Source organism: Ornithodoros turicata, unplaced genomic scaffold, assembly GCF_037126465.1.
Source record: "Ornithodoros turicata isolate Travis unplaced genomic scaffold, ASM3712646v1 Chromosome11, whole genome shotgun sequence".
NCBI classification, from domain to species: domain Eukaryota; kingdom Metazoa; phylum Arthropoda; class Arachnida; order Ixodida; family Argasidae; genus Ornithodoros; species Ornithodoros turicata.
In genome coordinates, this window is record NW_026999295.1 from 3,718,895 (window position 1) to 3,739,846 (window position 20,952).

Below are 20,952 nucleotides of genomic sequence, written 5' to 3' on the forward strand. Positions count from 1 at the left end.
AAAATCATAAGATAACCCTGGGTTGAAATTCACTTTACAGTTCCTTTAACCTGCTTCCCATAGACGGGTGGTCCTGGAAGGCCCGGCCAGGACTATTCAGCTAGTCGCCATCTCTCCTTTCATTGCTTTCTCTTTATCTTCTCCCCCCTTTGCTCCCTTTCTCTTTTCACCTACTTTGGCGGCAAGGGTCAACCTTGGGCAGTCTTTCACCCTCCAGAAGCTGCACGTGGGTATAGTGTGAACGTACCTGCTACGGCGCTAAGCGCGGTCCCCTGGTTGGGCTCCGTGGTGGGCGGCAGGACTTTTGCACCGAATAGTTCCATTATATGTATGGCTTCTAATTCTTTATCACCCAATGATCGGAGCCTGAAAAGGTCCCGCACCGAGCATAAGAATACTTTCCTATACAGACCCGAACCTGAACCATGGTATGCAAAGTTTCTCGTAGTACACTCCGAAGACGAAACAAAACCACTTTCGAAAATGTCACCATTTGCAGTTGCTAAAGCATTGGAAAGTGTAGTTGGCAAGAACTACAGCGCCAAGAAGCTGAGCAGTGGTGACATTCAAGTCCAAGTGGATAACCGAAAACAAAGTAGTGCACTGCATTCCCTCACACACATCGGAGAAACAGCTGTAACCGTAAGCTCTCACCGCACTTTGAACATCGTAAGAGGTGTGATATCTGAGAGTGAACTACTTGAGTGCTCAGCCTCCGAACCCGAGGAAGGGCTGGCTGACGAGGGTGTAGTCTCGGCAAAACGAATCGTGATGCGCAGAGATGGGAAAGAGGTTCCCACGAAACATGTAGTCCTATCTTTCAAGCTCCACAGTCTTCCATGAACAATCAAAGCTGGCTATCTAGCCTGTCATGTGAGGGCATATATCCCAAATCCAAGACGCACTACAAGTGCCAGAAGTTTGGCCACGGTTCGCAGGTGTGCCGTGGACAGGCTGTCTGTGCAAGGTGTGCTGGCAAAGACCACTCGTCAGAGACATGCTCAAATGATATCCGTTGCACCAACTGTGAAGGTAACCACCCCGCGTACTCGAGATCCTGTCCTGTCTGGCAGGAGGAGAAACAGGTTCTCAAAATAAATATTGAACAAAACGTCACGTACCGAGCGGCGAGAGCCCAGTTGCAGTTCCAGAAGAAAGGAACTTTCTCTGATGTGGTGCGCAGGGGAGTGGCACCACTCAGAGTTTCAGTGGAGACCCAGACCACCGGGCCTCCACACCACACTCCCCAACTCCAAGAGAAGGTCACAGAGGTGCTTCCTCCAGTGGCCACACAGCCAATCAGCCAGGGAGAGGCCGCCACAACCTCAAAGGAGGTTGTTGCATCTCCCTCCGTTTGGGACGGGATTGCCAAGGGCCCGTCCCACAGTACAAGTCAAGACATGAATGTCGATGATGACGACTGCTTATCGCAGAAGTCGTCATCGAGTCTTCCAAGTACTACTTCGTCCTTGGGCAAAGAGCAGAGAAAGAAAAACACCGGCAGAGGACGGGGTCTGAAAGGCAAAGAACAGCAAAAGGCCCCTCCACCAAGGATACAAGCTCCTTGATTCTCCACATTCATGTTCCAACATTTCGCAGGGTCTTCACGTTTTCAGGTTGCGTTTCAGTCCTTGCTGACCCCCTTCTTCTGCTTACTCCTAATGAGTTCCAGTTGCAAGAGTATCGTTCAGTGGAACTGTCGTGGTCTTCTGGGGAATCTTGATGACATCGATGATATATCAGACAGACACAGTGCTGTCTGTTTCTGTCTTCAAGAAACTAATCTGAACTTTGAAAATCCATGCCACCTCCGACGGTGGAACGTATACAGAAAAGACCGAACGAATGCTGCACGTGCTTCTGGAGGTGTGGCCATCCTCACGGCGAGAGCACTCCCCACGAGAGATGTCCAACTTTCTACAAATCTTGAGGCTGTTGCAGTGCAGATTTGCACTGACCGTGTGATGACGGTGTGTTCTCTGTACCTGCCGCCATCAGCTAAGGTTGAAGAAAAGCAACTTCAAGACCTTCTCAGACAGCTGCCAGAGCCTTTTCTTCTGCTTGGAGATTTTAATGCACACCATCCTCTGTGGGGTTGCACAAAAGTTGACACACGAGGTAGGATGTTTGAGAAAATGCTAACATCTTTGCCAATCTGTCTTCTCAACACAGGGACATGTCAATTCGGCTTCACAGACTTTCTCAGCTATTGACATTTCACTATGTAGTCCATCTCTATTCCAAGACATTTCATGGACAGTTGCCGACAGTCCTTACAGTAGCGACCACTTCCCTCTTGTATTAAAACTCAATCAACTGGCAGCTACCCTCACTACCCGACCACCCCGTTGGAAAACACAATTTGCCGATTGGGGCTCCTTTAAACAAGAAGCCATTCTGTCAGCAGAATCACTTCATGGACTCGGCATTAATGAAGCAAATGACATTATTACAGACATTATTATTGACGCAGCCACTAAATCCATTCCGCAATCTTCAGGTCGTCTTCCTAGACGCTGCAAGCCCTGGTGGACGAGTGATTGTGTGAACACCAGACGGGAGCAGAACCGTGCATGGGGTAAGTTTAGACGATACCCAACCCCAGCAAACTTACTCGCTTTTAAAAGAGCCCGTGCGAAAGCAAGGTGGACAGGGCAACAAGCGAAACGGCAATCTTGGGAAAATTTCGTATCCACCTTAAATAGTAGCACTCCATCCAAGTTTGTATGGGACAGACTGAAAAAAATCAGAGGCGACTACAGGAGCTTCTCTGTTCCACTTCTGCAAATAAATGGAAGCATGTGTCAGAGCATCGAAGACCAGGCTGACGCCTTAGGTGAACATTTCCAAAACGTTTCCTCTTCTGCTCATTACACACGGGAGTTCTTGAAGATCAAGGATTCTGCCGAGAAGTGCACCCTGTCATGTGGTACTGGTGACAACTACGCTTACAATAGGCCTTTTACCATAACAGAACTTTTAAGAGCACTGAGCGTTTCAAAACAGACAGCTCCAGGGCCAGATCGCATCACGTACTCTATGCTGCAGCATTTAACACCTTCATCGCTAGAAACTCTTCTATGCTTCTTTAACTCTCTCTGGAATGAGGGCTGCCTCCCGTCCCGCTGGAAGGAGGCGATCATCATTCCACTGCTAAAACCAGGGAAAAGTCCTTCCAGTCCAAGCAGTTACAGGCCTATTGCCCTTACCAGTTGCTTAGGAAAAACTTTTGAACGTATGGTGAACTGCAGGCTTATGTACTACCTTGAAGAAAATAAATGCCTAGACCGATATCAGTGTGGCTTTAGAACTGCATGCTCAACAACAGACCAGCTATTGCGTTTGGAGACTGTTATTAGGGAGGCCTTTGTCAGACGGCAGCATTGTGTATCCATCTTTTTCGACCTCGAAAAGGCGTACGATACCGCCTGGCGGTATGGCATCCTTCGTGACCTACACTCTTTTGGGATACATGGTCGGCTCTTCCGTTGCGTTGCAAACTTTCTTCAGGGGGGAACATTTAGGGTGCAGCTGGGAACTGTACAGTCCCGCCTGTTCACACAAGAGAATGGAGTCCCGCAGGGGTCTGTTCTAAGCGTAACACTCTTTATTGTAAAGATGAACTCTGTCGTCCATGCAATTCCACCGTCTGTCACGTACTCCTTATATGTGGATGACATTCAAATATCCTGTTCTTCCACAAGCGTTTCCAGGTGTGAGAGACAGCTCCAGCTCACCATAAACAAACTTTCAGACTGGTCCACTAAAAACGGTTTCAAGTTTTCTCCTGAGAAAACTGTTTGTGTTCCATTCTCAAGAGTGAGGGGTGTCTTTCCTGAGCCCACACTCAGAATGAATGGCCAGGATATTACTGTCATGCCTGAACACAAATTCCTGGGTGTCATCTTTGACCAAAAGCTCAATTTCGTGTCTCACATAAAAAATCTCAAAGTCAAGTCAATGAAGGCCTTAAATATACTCAAGATCTTGTCGCACAGGTCTTGGGGTGCAGACCGGGAAGTCCTGCGTCGTATTTATATTTCCGTCATTCGCTCAAAGCTTGACTACGGGTCTTTGGTTTATGGCTCTGCACGGAGGTCTGCCCTGGCGATTTTAGACCCAGTTCACCACCAGGGTCTCCGTCTGATGTTGGGAGCTTTTCGAACATCTCTAGTTGAAAGCTTGTATGCAGAGTGCAATGAATGGTCGCTGGAAAAACGGAGATTTTACCTTGCCTCTACATATGCAATGAAGGTGAGATCTTACCCGCAGCACCCTGCCCTAGCCTGTGCCACAGAAACCCGTTTCCAGCAGCTGTTTCTGAACAGACCTTCTGTCATCCCTCCTTTTAGTATGCGACTGTCCCTGGAAATGGAAGCTTACGGCTTCCCTGACCAGGGTAGGGTGACTCTAGTAGCAAGTGGTGGGAAGCCTCCCCCATGGCAACCACCACCAACACACAACACATCGTTATTAAAATATAAAAAACAAGAAACTTCTACAGCTGTGCTCCAGCAGGAGTTCTTATCATTAAAGGACAGTTTTGGAGACCATGTCGCCCTTTACACGGATGGCTCGAAAGCGGGCTCAAAGGTTTCCTGTGCAATGGTCACAGGCACGTCTGTTGTGTCTCGCCGTCTGCCAAACAATTTTTCCATTTTCAGTGCAGAGGTATATGCTGTGATCCTTGCTTTTAATCATGTGTTGCAGTCTCACACTGATACGTCAGTCGTGTACATTGATTCCCTGAGCTGTCTACAAGCTATATGTATCTTACGGAAACAAAAGAACCCGTTTATGCAACACGCCCAGCATTTATTCAGCCAAATTACAAACAAAGGTTTCTCTCTCACACTCTGCTGGGTGCCAAGTCACGTAGGTGTACGTGGCAACGAGCAAGCCGACAAGGCCGCTGTCGAGGCACTGTCCGGCGACCTCGCATTTACAGAAGTGGCAGCTGAAGACTTGCGCTCAGTCATACGAAAGACGATTAATGAGAGATGGCAAAAACAATGGAACACACAGAACACTAATAAACTCCATCTAATCAAACATGACATAGGCAAGCCCACACATGCTTTCAGCAACCGGCTTCACGAAATTCTGTCGGCTCGGTTGCGTATTGGCCACACCTACATGACACACGGATTCCTTTTACGGGAGGAGGATCCACCCCAGTGTGTGCCTTGCAGGGAACCGCTTTCTGTTCTGCATATTCTGGTAATGTGCCCACTGCACGAAGCTCACCGTCGCCGCCACTTTCCCGTCTTTTATAAATATAACATTCCCTTCCATCCCGCACTTTTGCTGGGTGATGAGCCCCTGGTTACTTTTAATTGTGTATACAATTTTTTAAATGATGTTGGTTGCATCAAGTACCTTTAAACTAAATTTTAACTGAATTATTCCCCTTTTTAAATAGATAACATTTTACCATTGTCTTGGCGCATAATAGCCGTAGTCGCTCATGCGCCAGAAAAACCTCAATCACTCACTCACTCAGTTCCTTTAAGTATACATCTCGACCAATCACAGCAGTATCACCATCTTTACTTTCTTGTCCACCGTGTCCATCTACTGTGACCGTGCATGCTCCTTCGGACTCGAGTTTTCTTGTTGCGACATCACTTTCGGTAGAGTCGACACATCGTTCCGAAGTTCTGGACGACCAAGGGATGTCAGTAACGCATCTCCGCGCCGGTGGCACCCTAGCAAGCTTAAATGAGGACAGATACTTCGGACACTCACTACCAGGGAAGGTAGTTGGCGCAATATTAATGGTGCTGTGGTGTTACACATAAGAGTTTTCTGCGCAGTGTGGCGACATCTTGCAGTCCTACAATGAAGATAACAACGTTACTTCTCGACAACATTATTTTTCGCATTGGATATTCGCGACTCCAGCGAAGCCGTAGCCACCTGGCGGAGATTTCGAAAAGCTGGGAGTCCAGGTTCGAGATCGCGTCGGGGCAGGGAAGCAGCACAGCGGAACGCGTTCCTCCTGCTTACGGACAAAAAGCCGGCAACAAAGAATGTGTCGAAATCGAAAACAGGAATGTTGCAGTACGAATTTCTTCTCAGCATGTTGGAAATACGCCACGCTTTCTTTTCATCATTTCCTAATCAAGAAGAACGGAACGGAATTCTCATATGTGTTGACCCATCGCACGCTTTCGTGATCGACTGTGTCGCCGCGGTTTCATCATAATATTAATCATCGGAATACAGAACAAGGAACCGGCATGTCATTGTCTTGCTGACATGTATGCATTTTCAAACCTCATGCAAAGTAAACAATATCACCGTACTAATGCGGCGTAGACAAGCATCCACTATAGGTGTTCTCTGCGAGAGAAAGCTTCTGTCTGGTGTCTCAGACGTATCAGCGAATGACTCGCAAAGATAAAAGTATCAACCAAGTTGTACGTGAATACCAAGAGCAGTGCAGAAAAAGAATACTTCACTGTGCCAGAGATGTTTGCAGCGCTCAGGTTTTCGCCGCGCAACATATGGCATGTTAAATAATTGCACATGTATGGTGTTAAGTGAAGACAAAGTGTCAGATATACGCGTGTGTGCCACGAGATTTCAAAATATGTATCGTTCACGTATGCATTTGACATGCAGTCAGAGTTATGCAAACGTCACGTCATACGAGCACGTTTTGTCATCACCAAACCAAACAAAGACGTGATCTCTTGAGTTCTTGCAAATGCCCATGTGTACGATAACTTGTTCATCAAAATTTTTTACGATTACTTGAACATCAAAGTTCGGACAAGAACTATCTAATTCCTAGAGACACTACGCTTCGAACGGAGCTGTTGTTTGCAGCACTCACATACTAAGGGACTATCGGAGGAGAAACTCGAAAATGGCATTACCTTGCAGACTACTCATCCACATTCCAAAACACATGCTAAGTCACGCTCCTTAAGAAACTAATTCCTGCTTTGCCTTCTTAGATTCTAAAATGCCTCCTTCGTTCGTTCGATTCACGTTTGTAAACAAACTCCGACGACGGAAACTTTTTTGCCTGCTGCTCTGAGTTGAACTGGCACAGTATGAGATAACCAGAAGACAAAATTAATTCCTTTGTCATGAAGCACCTCAATTTCTGCATATGAAAAACTGAAACAGATTAACATTTTCGGTCGACACTGCAGTCTTTACGCTCGCTTGGCTCGGGAGACCTGGACGCAGGTCCCCCAAGATCGCCATTTTCCCATGTATTTGTTCCTATCCCGATGCGTGCAATGCCGGAGGCCGCCCTTAGATACCCCATTGTTGCCAGACGTTGGCTTGCGTTTGATTGTAGCGCGCTAAAGATCCAGTTGAAGCACAATTCAAGCCAGGCCAAGTCACCGAATGAGAAATGGACGACTGCGCCTGCGGCGCCCACTGGCGGCGCCTGGTACGACAGGTACGCTATGTGATGCACGCAGCCGTGCACTAGATCCTTCCGATCGCTCAACACGTTTAAAAACGGGACCAAAAAGTGAAACACGACACAGAAAGTTGTTATACGCGTTTTATTTGGACATATAAAGACTAGATTCATTCGCAGAAACAACAAAAACATTTTGCCGCTAAACTTAGCGCGCTGAAGTGATCCGGAACGGCAACAGTGGGGTATCTAGCGGCGGCCTTCTTCGTTGCACGCTTTTCCGAGGTGAGTTTGGGGAACCTGCCTGGACGCCTCGTCCGCCATCTTGGAATTTCGGGGCGCCACCTATAGTTCACTGGAGTCGCGAATACCAAGCGTCCTATCGAGCTGGCTAGAACGTGATTTGCCACTCACCCTGAACATGGCGGAAAAGACCAGTAAACGTCAGCCTCTTATTGGCCAACTGTAGGGTGGGATAAGGCTATGCTTTCTCACATTACGAGTGATCGCACTGTATTGGCATCGCTTTAGCTAGTTCACGAACTGACTTTGTGGTGAGCGGACGCACCTCAGCTGCTCTCCCGGATCAACGCCCCTCCCACGCCGAACGGCTTGCCTGCTGGTTGTTGTGTGTTGTGTGTGTGCCTTTCTCCTAAGTCTGCGTGGCGGAAATATATTGCCCGGTATTCAGCTAAGCACAGTAAGTTAAATTTATTTTTATTTTTATTTCTTTTGTTGTTGTTTTTTCAGTAATTTTAAGGCACACACCAAGGGTAGATTGTTCCGAGATGGCTTAGTTGGAGCAGCTGGGGTGGGTAACCGCCCGCTACGTTTCTTTTTCGTGGTTGTAAAGTTAACTTTATGGTTATTTTGGGGGGGGGGGGCAGGGGGATTTTGCGTTTTTCTTCTAGCGGTACGTTAGGTTTTCCAATGGATATTACATGGCGAGAGTTTGTGGTTTTTCGTATATGCGCGGATATCTGTGTATCACGTTGTAGGCGTTATTTTCAATTGTTGCGTAAAGACAACTTTGTAGGGCTTTGAAGTGCATTGTTGAGCTCCTGTTTTCTCTTCGAGTAGCATTTTTTGGTAATTTTGTATTACACTTGGTTAGGCTCTAGCTAGGACTAGTGAGAGTTCTGCCATAGAGACTTCGTTTCTGGACTGTGCGTGGCCTTTTCTTGTAGTTTAACTTTATCAGTATTTTCGGGGGGTAGGGGGGCTTCTGTTTACTCTTCTATTTTTCTTTTTGTGGAGTACATATTTTGTTACTCGGTTGTAAGTTTTTGCAGTATAATCGTTCAGGAAAAACTATGAGATTTGTGAGTAACACTGTAGCTCTACCGACAATAAGTAAACATTAGTTATAAGGAAGAGGTTAGGGAAGATAACCCTTTCACGCCCGGCAATAGCTTGCTAAGGTCACTAGCTAGGGCCAACCTGACTCTGGATCTAAAAAGGGAGGCAGAGCATGAAGTTAAGGAACTTAGATCTAGAAATGAAAAATTGCTTGAGGAGTATGCTGCCAAAGAGGAAAGTAAGCGAATACATGTCTTGCTATTCGAGGAGGCAAAAGGCAGGATTGAAGAGCTTCAGAATAGAAATATAGAACTTGAAAGGGCGGTCAGTGTTACTCACGAAAGATTGCAGGTTGCAGCAGTGGAGGTACAGGACAAAAGTAACGAAATAAGAGTTCAAGCAAAGATTGGAGTCCCCAGTTCCATCCTACTCAGAAACTGTTTAAAGTGGTGTGCTGCACGTGGTGGCCAACGTACAGAAAAAGGAGTGCGTGATGTTCATCCATGCAAAACAGGGTGCTAATAATGAGGATATTAGGAATAGCATTCAAGCTAAATTCAACCCTGTTCAGTTGCGAATACCTGAGGTTGAGCTAAGACCCATCAAAAAGGGTGGGATCGTGGCTAAAGCAAAGCCCGTAGAAGGGTTACAGGCTATGGCGAATGCATTGATTGCAGATGAGGAGCTTGACAGCATGGTAAAGAGTTCCTTTCCGAAGGAGAGAAACACTCGTTTAAAGTTATGGGGAGAGGAAAACAGAGTCGACTCAACTATACTCAGGGACGTCATAAACGTGAAAATGATTTTAACATAGCTGAGAACGAGTTCAAAATCTTACACCAGGTTAAGCAGGTAGAATTTTGTAATTTTGTAGTAGAAGTGAACTCTGAAAAGGCGGCATACTGGCTGGTCCTCGTGCCGCGTTCAGGAGTTAATCAATGTCAGAGCTTGTCTCAGGTGTCTCACGTACTGGCATGGAACAAAGGCATGTACGGAAAAACATGAGGTGTTTTAGATGTGGTGACGTGGGACATCTGGCGAGACAGTACGCACGGACGCGGGGGTCAGACCTTTGTGCTGCCTGTCAGCGTGAGAATGCTTTAAAGGGTACAGCGTATGGGGTTGAGCACCCATTTAACACTACAACGTGCCCGTTATTTCGAAGGGAACTGAAAAAGCTGCGGGAGGAGCACCGAGTATAGATGAGAAAATTCATTAGTAACATGCTATATACATTGTTAGAATGTTGTATTAAAAAACTGTTTCTCAATGATCCAATTAAGATTTCTGCAAATTAATGCTGGCCGCGGAAGAGCCGCTATGGAGAACATGACACAGTTTTCTTTAGAACAAGGGGTATACATGTAGCCCTGACACAGGAACCTTTCCTTTCTTCTGATAAATTGTTTTATCCTCCTCATGGGATGACTATGATCTGCTGCACTGCCAGAGCAAAGGTAGCCGCAATTGTAGGTGATATACAGGGCGAGGTACTTCCATATAAAGTCACGGATGAATTATGGGTGTTGATCATCTCGGTAGGTGGAAAGGAACTCATAGGTGTAAATGTTTACATAAGCCCCATCTCAGCCTTACAGCCAGTGGTGCAGGACATGTGTGGCATTCATAGAATTTTTCGACATAAAATGGTACTGGTGATCGGTGATTTCAATGCAAAAAAACAGTTGTGAGGGGGAAATAGAAATGATGACAGGGGCGAGGAGCTGTTCGATTACATTCTAGCCAATGATATGGCAATTGTGAATCAACCAAGAACATTGTCAGCCTTCCACTCACGTAATGGCGATTCATGGATAGATGTCACTTTGGTGTCCGAGAGATACTTCAATATGGTATTTAATTGGACAGTACATGATATCGTAACTGGTAGTGACCATAGGTTCATCACATTCGCATGTTTTGGAAACAAGTATAAAGGTAAAATTCGATTAACGGCAATAGGTAGAAAGAGGTGGTTAGAGGCCATTATTAATGATGACTGGTTATGTTTAATTCTTAAACAACGTATTCGAGATGTGCAGCAGCTGGAAGCTGTTGTGAGAATCATGCAGCAACGGATTGAACAATATCGGGTTAAAGATCTAAGATGGGTAAAACATAAAGAGAAGACGGTGGTCAGGGGAATTATGTTCCTTTAGGAAAAGAGTTGGCGCGATGCGCAGGCTATACCAGAAGTCTAGAAGTAGCAATATAATTCGTTTCAAGGATAAATATTGCAACTTGTTCAAAACTTACACCCTCATTGTTATGGCGAAGGAAGACAGAGTTAACAATAAAATTAATAGCATGAGTCCAGTTAATCCATTTGGAAATATGTGTAGAGATTTTATGGGAGAAGAAAAGCATAGTAGGGTTACCCCAGAGATTAGGTGCAGTGATGGCACTAAAACTAAAGACTTTAATGAAACCTGTACAGCGATTCTTAACACTATTTATGGTAGACATCAAGCCGTTACTAATGATTTAGATGAGGAGTATGGGAAAAGTGTGGATTATAAAGAAAATGGTTATCAAGATAAAGCGTTCGGGGCCAAAGAAGTAAACGATGTTATTAAAACCCTCAATAGAAAAGCAGATGAAGGTATGGATTTTTTCAACGTGGATACCTTGGAAACACTGTAGGGTATTCATAACAATTTCTTAGCTTGGATTATTAACAAAGCGTTTGCACTGGGAGTTTCTCCACGTGAATGGAAAATAGGAGAGTTCATACTTATACCAAAGAAAGATAGCGGTATACTGGATACTAAAGATTTCAGGACCCATTGGTATATCAATGGGTATAGGAAAAGTTTACGAAAGTTTATTGCACGGAAGGCTGGAGACAGTACTAACCAGAAAAAAAAACAGTAACAACCAGTTTGGCTTTCTTCATAACAGGTCCTGTACCATGGCACTTGACCGTATCATTTCATCCTTGTTGGAGGGCAAGGCAGGGAGGCGGTTGTGCAGCTTTGTATGCGTTGGACGTGTCTAATGCTTTCACGGCAGTACGTCCCAGACATATCGTTTCTAGTTTAGCCGGATGGGAATGTCCTTGTAATTTGAGGCAAGCAGTTTGTGATTGCTTAATTAACAGGAAGTACGTGGTCATGTCAAGTGCTGGTAATGTTGTTCTGGATGGAGTGTCAGGGTGTCCCCAGGGGTTGCCGCTCAGTCCGATGTTGTGGAATATAGTTGTTAACGATTTGCTTTCTATTCGGTTACTGGATGGTGTTTTCATGGTTGCATATGCAGATGATGTTAATGTCATCGTGCAGGGTAAAACCCGTACAGAAGTTGAGGTTAGGTCACAAAGAGTCATCGATTCAATTGTAGAATGGGGATGCAGTCGAGAAATAGAATTCAATCCAAACAAAACAAAGGCTATATTAGTGGCTAAAGAGGGTAAGTATGCGGGTAGGCCGCCCGTTGTCAAATTTGGGGCGAACGCAATTAAGTTTGGTACGCAGGTGAAGGTTTTGGGCGTTATCATTGACAGCACCATCAGCTTTATACCACATCTAGATAGGGTTAAGAACATTATTTCGGACTTAACTTTGAAGGTCAATAGGTTATGTGGTAGGTACAAATGTAATAGGTACCTTTTATTTCAGTCAATATACAAAAAAAATGTATAGAACGTATTATTCTTTACAGGGTAGGTGCCTGGTTTAAGGAAGAAAACAATGCCCATATGAAAAGAAAGCTTGAATCTATTCAGAGAGTGCCCCTACTAAAGATCTGTAGGGGAGACAGTACCATCCCAAATGACATCCTCCCGGTTATTTGTAAAATCATGCCAATTATGCAGAGGGCATCAGCGGAGTACACATTCTTTAAGATTTGGCAAGCCGGGAGACAGATCAAGATAGCAGATAAGGTGATTCACCCAGAGGAGATTGACACATGTTTCCCTATCAGGGGGATTCATCCACGTGATAGGATTACTATAGCCTTTGACAGACCGCAAACCGTAAGGTTGAACGCAGTACAACTGTACTCTGATGGGGAGACGGAAGTGTGGAATCAGCTTTTTTGTTTACTGAGGGGGGGGGGGGGGGGGTGGAGCGATTCGGGAAGGCCGTGCTGCCATCGCACGGTCCGGTTTTCGAAGCGGAGCTTGCGGCAGTGCACATGGGAATACAAGATCTCTTTGAAAATGGAATACATGGAACTGTATGCTGACAGCCTTTCTTTGCTGCAGGCTTTAAATAATCCGCTACATACAAACAAGAGAGTCCAAGCACTGAAAGAATTAATTAAAACGACGGAATCTGGAATTTTATTTTCCTTTCACTTTATCTACCATACACCTTTCCATCTCTTCAACCACATTTATCGCTCGAACTCGTTACGCCCCCATTACATATTACCTCCTACTCGCATTTCAGCTCGACTCGATCATTCTTACTAGGTTTCCCGTATTCGGTCTCGCACCACTTGTTTCAGTAAATCATTCTTTCCTAACGCTACCATCGACTGGAACAACTTACCTCAGGACACTGTCAATGTCATCGACCCCCATCAGTTCCGCATTGTATTACAGCGTCACTTCGCTGTGTCATAAACATTTTCTATTTTGTACAAAATTTTTTCGTGTTATTTCCCTCCAGTTCCTCTTTTTTTTCTTTTTCGTTGTTGTACACTTGTTGTTGAGTGTCTACATGTTACCTGCCCCCCCCCCCCCACACACACACTCATGCAATGCCCTCTAGGCCCTTGAGGTGTATGGAAATAAAAAAAAATATAAAGAAAATCTACGGTCACTCGTGAATCTTGGGGAACGAGATAGCAGATCGTTTTGCGAATGAGGCTAGGAGGGGCCGGGTGACCTGGCACGTGCCCTTATCAAAGACTTCGTTAAAATGTATGCTATACACGGAAGCACTCAAAAGATGGCAGGGCCAGTGGTGTGCTGTTGATCATTGGGTTAAGAAATGGATTACTAATTTGAATAACGACGTCCGGCCAAATCCAGATTACTACACTACACAGTTGCTGACGGGGCACGAGGCATCGAGCCTTGTGGGCAAATAATCCATATATTCGAACATTACTACGAGGGTGTTTATAATTTCACAGGGGAGCAGGTGCGGGGTTTCTTCGGCCATTTCTTGGACCTTCCTTTTCTTCGCAATTAACCCAGATCCTTCAGTGCTGGAGGTAGACAATGCCCTCAAAACGGGCAAAGTGAGGGGTAGCGAGGTCCGGGTTGCTCCACTCTGTTCCCTCTAAGGTATTGCAATAGTGTTCTCCGGTTAGACCCGTCATATAGGTTACAGAATCATAAAGTTACGTGCGTTAAGTGCTATCTCCTTCCTTTGAATATCGGTAGATGTTGAATGATCCATTCCACATGTTTGGGCTGGCGGTTCCCTGGGTATGCCGGGCTCTCTTCTGTTCAGCGCAATAACGACTGACGTCACCGCGGGGGGAGGTGGTTACGCGTTCGCTGCATCCTCTCGTCGATTGGGGCTCTGGCGGTGCAGTGGGCCGTGAGGAGAGGTTTGTCGGGGACAGTTCTGCTCATAGTACGTCTCCTTTCTGGCCACCAGTGGGGGGGTGGTTACGCGAAAGCTGCAGCCTCCCACTGTGTGTGTGTGGGGGGGGGGGGTTATGGGGGACCAATATGGTTCATGTGTCACTTGTATCTATAAAGCGTGCCTCTGGGTGGCTCTTCAAGTGGGGGAGAACCTCAGTTTTTCCTTATTATTATACGACTAATACACAATTACATTTTATTTTTAGCCACAGTGGGCAATTGTAGCGGCACATTAAGTAAAGACAGTTATTAGGGAAGCATTAATGGGTTTGGACAACATGGATGCGCAATATTAAACATTGCACGTGCATTGCAAACACGTGCAGCACCTGGTAGGATGTCAGATTGCGGTGGATCACTCAGACTGCGGTGGACAGTGCACCGAGAACGAACAAGGACTTCAGAGTACCATCAGTGTTGTGAGAAAGGGCGCTGTGCAGAGACCTCCACGGAAGGAACGGCATGTTGTTTAGGAATGTTTGTTACGTTGTTGTTAACGGAATGTTGAGCACAATTGTACTGCGTTGTTTATTTGAACTATCATTACTTTTTTTTATGTCTTTCTTTGATGTGCTCCGAGGTTCCGGAAACAATTTAAAACATTGAACAATGTAAGTTACATAATTTAAGTGTACGTAAGTTAAACAATTTAAAACGATTTAAAACCAGAAACAATGTAAGTTATGTTGTGTATTTATGTATCTTACAGTTTTTGATCTATTGTTGATAAAAAGATAAAGGTCGTTGGTTTTGCTTGTTCCTCTGGATGTGGTTTCGCTAGCTCAATATCTATTCTTTTTTCTTATTTCGCCTTCTTTCTTCCTCCACTAACCCTAGCTAAGGCAGAGACGGATTTAAGGGAGGGGCGGGCGATGCTGCGCTGCAAAGCACGCAATTTTCTTAAGACCGTCCCCCCCCCCCCCATGACAGACACATAAATCCGCCCCTGAGCTAAGGTTCTGTTTCTATTCTTAGCTTTTCCTTTCTCTATGAGGCCCAGGTCTGCGATACCTTGTGTGGTGCGGATCTGGGTCTCCCCTTCCCATCCTCTTTATATTTCTGAAAGTAATGTATTGGCATCGCAAATACAGACGTTCGCGTACAGTTCGCGAACTCACTCGGTGGTGAACGGACGCATCGCAGCTGCGCTCCCGGATTACGCTCCCTCCACGCCGAAGCCGTCGTGCTTGCCAGTGTGTCTGTGTGTGCTTTTTCCCTGGATTAAGTCTGTTTGACTGGAAATTTTAACGCCTGGAATTCGGTTTGGCACAGTAAGTTCATAGTCTTCTATTTATTTTGGGGGGAATTATTTAATTTTATGGCTCACACGGCGTGGGGAGGTGTGTACGTAGATAGGCCTGGTTGTTGATGCAGCTGGGGTGCGGCTCCGTTCACGTAGTTTTTGTTAGTTTGTAAGTTAACTTTACAGCTATTTTGGGGGAAGGGGGGTTTCTGTTTACTCTTTGGTTAGTACGTTGGTGTGTACTTTTTTTTACAGGTCGGTGTACTATAATATTGTAGTAGAATAGTAGTATTGCAGTAGTATAGTAAACTACTCTTGCAAGGTAATATGAAGTTTGGTGGTAATTCTGCGCGCCGGATTTAGTACTAGAGAAAATGAGCTTTAAAGAGGACGGTAATAAAGATAACCTGTTTGCACCTAGCAATAGTCTGCTAAGATCCCCGACTAAATCTGAAGAATGCAGGACTAAGTCGCAAAAGAGAATATCTCGGCCGGTGGCATCTCAAGCTATCAAGGGAACGGTAGAAAGCGTGAAGGGTGGCAGTAAGATAATAGAGACGTGGCTCACGGAACTCAAGGCTGAATATTTAAACTTTGAGAGTAGTATAAATAAGTCTACTGGCGTAGGGCTGGGTGCCATATTCCTAGAATATGAGAGAATAATTAGAGATGTTGAAACAAAGTTGGTAGAAGCGTGCACTAAAGCTAAGATGATGTTAGACCTCAGACTAGCAGCGGAAACGAAATTAAAGAACTAAGAGGTAGAAACGAAAAATTGATCGAGGAAAGTGCTGCTAGCGAAGAAAATAAGCACATCCATGTACTCCTTTTCGAAGATGCGAAAGACCAGATAGATGAAATCAGGAGCAGAAATCTAGAACTAGAAAGATATATCATTGTTACAAACGAAAGGTTGCAAGTAGCAGACATAGAAGGGCATGACAAAGAGAATAAGATCAAGGAACTTGAACAACAGTTAGTAGTTCTGGCCATCAGCTTTGCTGATAAAAGTGGTGAAAGGTATGCGAAAGTAAAAATGACTGTGTCATGTTTGTACACGCAAAACAAGGTGCAAGCAGTGAGTTCATTCCTGACAGCTTACAGGCAAAACTGAATCCGGAACAGCTGGGTATACCAGAAGTCTACTTGAAAGACATTAGAGATGGTGGTATCCTCGTGAAGGCCAACACCCAAGAAGGATTACATGCGTTGGCTGATGCCATCGCTGCAGATGCAGAGGTAGAGAAAATTATGAAGAGCGCCTTCCCAAAAAGCTAAATACCCGATTAAGACTATGGGGTGTAGAAAAAAAAAGATTGCATCTGAGATGCTGAAGGAGGTCATTAATATGAAGAATTATTTGAACATTTTGGAAGGGGGCAATTCAAAATCATAAATCAAGTAAAGCAGGCAGCAGTGAACAATTACATCATTGAAGTAATTCCTGAAAAGGCGGCGGCTCTATTGGAAAGAGGGCGACTCCACATGGGGTGGTCCCCGTGCCGAGTAGACGAAATATTGAATGTACTGCCTGCTTCAGGTGCCTCACGTACCAGCACGGCACAAGTAGGTGCCCAGAAAAAGAGAAAAGCAGTGACATGGGGTTGTACCTGAGATGGCCCAGTAGGCAGACAGTGGTTCAGGTGCTGAGCAAGACAGGGCGCCCGTGTCCACAGGCGGAGAGTGTGCTCCCCTATGCAGGGTTACGGGTGCAGCGGACGAGGTGCTGTCGACGTGGGCAGGCGATCCTCGATGGCCGGAAGATCAGCTACGAGACGGTGCCTAGGTCCTGTACTGGGGAAGGCAGCCCAGTAGGCCGGCGGTGTCACGGTGGAGAGGCTAGGCTGCGGAGACCTGGCAATAAGTGTGCCCGTGCCTGCGAAGAAGGTGGCCCAGTAGGCTGGGTGTGAAGGACCAGTGTGCAGCGTCTGGCGGTAGGGGTTTCGAAGGACCAGTGTATCAGAACGAGGTGGTGAATGCGTCACGTGTTGGTGACTGCTGGGGTGAAGTAGACCCAGTGTGCGGTGTCAAAGTGCTACGAGTGTGATGGACGTGTTTGCTTGGAACTGAACCTGCGAGCTGTGTCGTTGTACTGCACCCTGCTTCTGAGGCCCTGCTTTGCATTAACGTTTGTAATTAAACAGTTTTTTTTTCGGCAGTGACAGTTGCATTGCGGTGTGTTGTGCTATGTACCAATGTAATTGTGTAGTATCCTGTATGACAGTTGATAAAAAATAAAGCCGCTGATGTAGTCTGGTCCCTCCCCTTGGCTGTGGTTTCGCTAGCTCGTTACTTTCTCCTTTTCCTTGTTTCTTTTTTCCGTCTTCCTTCACTAACCCTATCTAAGGAGCCTGTTTCTATTCTTAGCTTTTTGTTTCCCTATGAGGCTCAGGTCTGCGATACGAAGTGTGGTGCGGGTCTGAGTCTCTACTTATCTTTTTCCTTTTTCCTATTTCCGAAAATAATATATTGACATCGCACACACATAGCACACTGTGCAGCTGCGCTCCCGGATCTACGCCCCTCCACGCCGAAGCGGTCGGGCCTGCCAGTGTGTGTGTGCGTGCCTTTTTCCGTTGGATTAAGTCTCTTCGACTGGAAATTTAACTCCTGGAATTCGGTTTAAGCGCAGTGAGTCCATAGCTTTTTCATTTATTTGGGGGGAATTATTAATTAATGGCACACACTGCGTGGGGAGGGCGTAATTGATAGGCCTAGTTGTGGGTGCTGCTGGGGTGCGGCCCCGCTCGCGCAGTTATTGTTAAGACGTAAGCTAATTTTGCAGTTATTTTTTTTGTGGGGGGGAGGGGGTTTCTGTTTTTTTCTTTGCTTAGTTCAGTGGTGTGTAAAACTTTTTGGACAGGAGGGTGTATTAATAGTGTACCGTTTGGCGGTAATTTAGTGCTCTGGACTCGATGTCAGCGAAAATGAGTTACAAAGGGGATGGAAACGAGGATAATCCATTTGCACCGAGCAATAGTTTGTTAAGGCCCCCGGTTGGATCAGACGCGGGCAGGACAAGGTCGCAAAAGAGACTCTCCATGCCAATGGCATCTCAGGCCAGTAAGGGTGCAGTGGAAAGTGTGAAGGGTGGTAGCAAAGTTATGGAGACTCGCCTTACTGAATTAAAAGCAGAATATCTAAAGATTAAAGCTGGTCTTACCAAGACAGCTAGGATGGGCTTGGGAGCCATATTTTTGGAATATGACAGAATGATCGGAGATGTAGAAACAAAGCTTGTGGAAGCGTGCACAAAAGCTAACATGATGTTAGATTTGAAACTGGAAGCGGAACAGGAAGCTAAAGAATTGAGAGAAAGAAATGAAAAATTGATTGATGATCACGCTGCCAGTGAAGAAAACGGAAGAATTCATGCACTTCTGTTTGAAGACGCGAAAGATCAGATAGGTGAAATCAGAAATATAAATTTAGAATTGGAAAGAGCAATTGGTCTTACAAATGAAAGGTTGCAAGTCGCAGTTACAGACTGCCAAACCAAGGAGAATAATATAAAAGAGCTAGAACAGCAAGTAGGAGTTCCAGTTATCAGCTTTGCTGATAAGTTAGAAGCGGTGAACGCCCAAGCAGCACAATGTACTGAAAGTCGAGTGCAATAGGGGTGGACGGTATGTGTCTTATCACTGTTCTTTAGTTACACGAGCCTGTTCAAGGCCTTCCACCTACCTGTCCACCCCTACTGCACTCAACTTTCAGTACATTGTGCTGCTTGGGCGGTACGTGGGGATTAAGAAAAGTAAATATGGCTGTGTCATGTTTGTGCACGCAAAGCACGGCGAAAGTAATGAAACTTCGTAACAGTCTACAGATAAAACTGAACCCAGAGCAGCTGGGTATCCCAGAAGCAGAGCTCGGCATTTCGGCCCGAAAAAACTCACGATCACGATCATCTGATACGGCGAGCGTGAGGCTGAAGCCGACCCACGCTCACGCTCAGGCTGATATGGCGCGTGCACGATGAGCGCGATACTGGATCGCACTCATCCTCGCGCCACTGTTTATCGCAATCACAACGTCGAACGAATGAGTTGGTCGCGCATGCTGCGACCACCATGAAGGTGATTACATGAATGCGATCACGATATCAGGCAAAGGCCGTTCGTGTGATATCTAGACATTACCGCACTCACGCGATCACCTGCGATCGCTGTTCGCACATGGCACCTTGCAAACAGCAAAGGCAGGGAAGGCGTGAATTTCGTCTTTCGTCAAAAACAGGCAAATCAAAGATTGCCAATGGCAATAAAAAGCTGATCGAGCCCGGGTGCGGGTCGTTTGTGCACTAGTTCTGCAGGCAACAAGTGTTGCGCCGCTGCTGCAGTGAAGAATCATGTCTGATCGCGTTGATGAGCCCCACACAATGGGTGACTTCGCTAACCCGATTGACTGCAGGACCACTTCAAATATATCGGTAGCTCTAGTGGCGGCGAGAAAACATTTAGGCTGTGTCGAGAAAACGCGAAAGATTGGAAAAAGAAGAGCATTGTGGGAAACTCCGGCATCTACGGTGTCCTTGATACGGCGCTCCCGGCGCCTGCAGTTCGGCAGACGTCTGAACTTGACGACTATCTTGCGGAGTACTATGACAAGCAAGATGTCTGTACCTTTTGGAAACACGACACCATTCGATCTCCTAAGCTGGGTCGTCTAGCGGAGGTCTGCTTTACGTACCGGCCACTTCCGGTGGCGTTGAACGCCTTTTTTTCGGTTGGCGGTGCAATACAAAAGGCGCAACAGTGCTCACGTCTCCCGACTACAGTGGAACAACTCATCCTCGTGGCGGAAAGCGTGAAGGGGTTAAAACGGCAGGAAGCCGAAGAAATTCCACGACGTAGCTATTAAAACCTCACTACCCTACAAGCTCAATCTCAATGTTAGGATGTTTGTTCCTTAAATGTATTTCCGCGCACCGAATAAATAATTGATGATAGAGGCACAGTGTAGGCTACCGATTATGACAGATTTCCTAACAGACGTCGCCATTGGCGCTCTCGTCGCCAGTATGTCTACGTACATGCCGGTCCGCGAAGCAAACTGCGGCAAGCAGAAAATGACACACACCACCACAAGCCGACATTGCAGAATTCTAGCATCGTGACAACAGGCATTTGGTCACCCGGCAACAGGTTCACAACGACACAGTGATCGGCGAAGACGAGATACGAAAAATTAGAGACGTCGGAGCATGATAGCAATAGTTAAGAAAGCATCCAAAGGCAAGCGTTATGCAAATTTCGCCTCTTATCTTTGAATTTTGTGGGAAGGGCCGTGTTGAGGGTAGACAGCAGTGAAGCAAGAGCAACAACCATAACAGAAAACTAATCAGAATGGGACGGAACACACGGCGTTGCGTGAACATGTGAACAGTGGACTTCTGAATAACGAACATGTGCATAGTGAATCGCGAACTTGCGAATAGAGCACATGACAAGTATTTTTTTATGGGGGGGGGGGTGATAA

General features: G+C 46.0%; 1 protein-coding gene across 1 annotated transcript; it reads left to right on the top strand.

Annotated features, from left to right (window-relative positions):
- The first annotated feature begins 839 nt into the window (after positions 1–839).
- Positions 840–1,568, top strand: LOC135371477 (uncharacterized). The gene has a single exon (XM_064605526.1). It carries the CDS (start codon positions 840–842, stop codon positions 1,566–1,568), a length of 729 nt encoding a protein of 242 aa, XP_064461596.1.
- Positions 1,569–20,952: the final 19,384 nt, after the last annotated feature.

Coding starts and splice junctions, on each gene's coding strand:
- LOC135371477 (XM_064605526.1), top strand. CDS start 840: ATGAACAATCAAAGCTGGCTATCTAGCCTGTCATGTGAGGGCATATAT.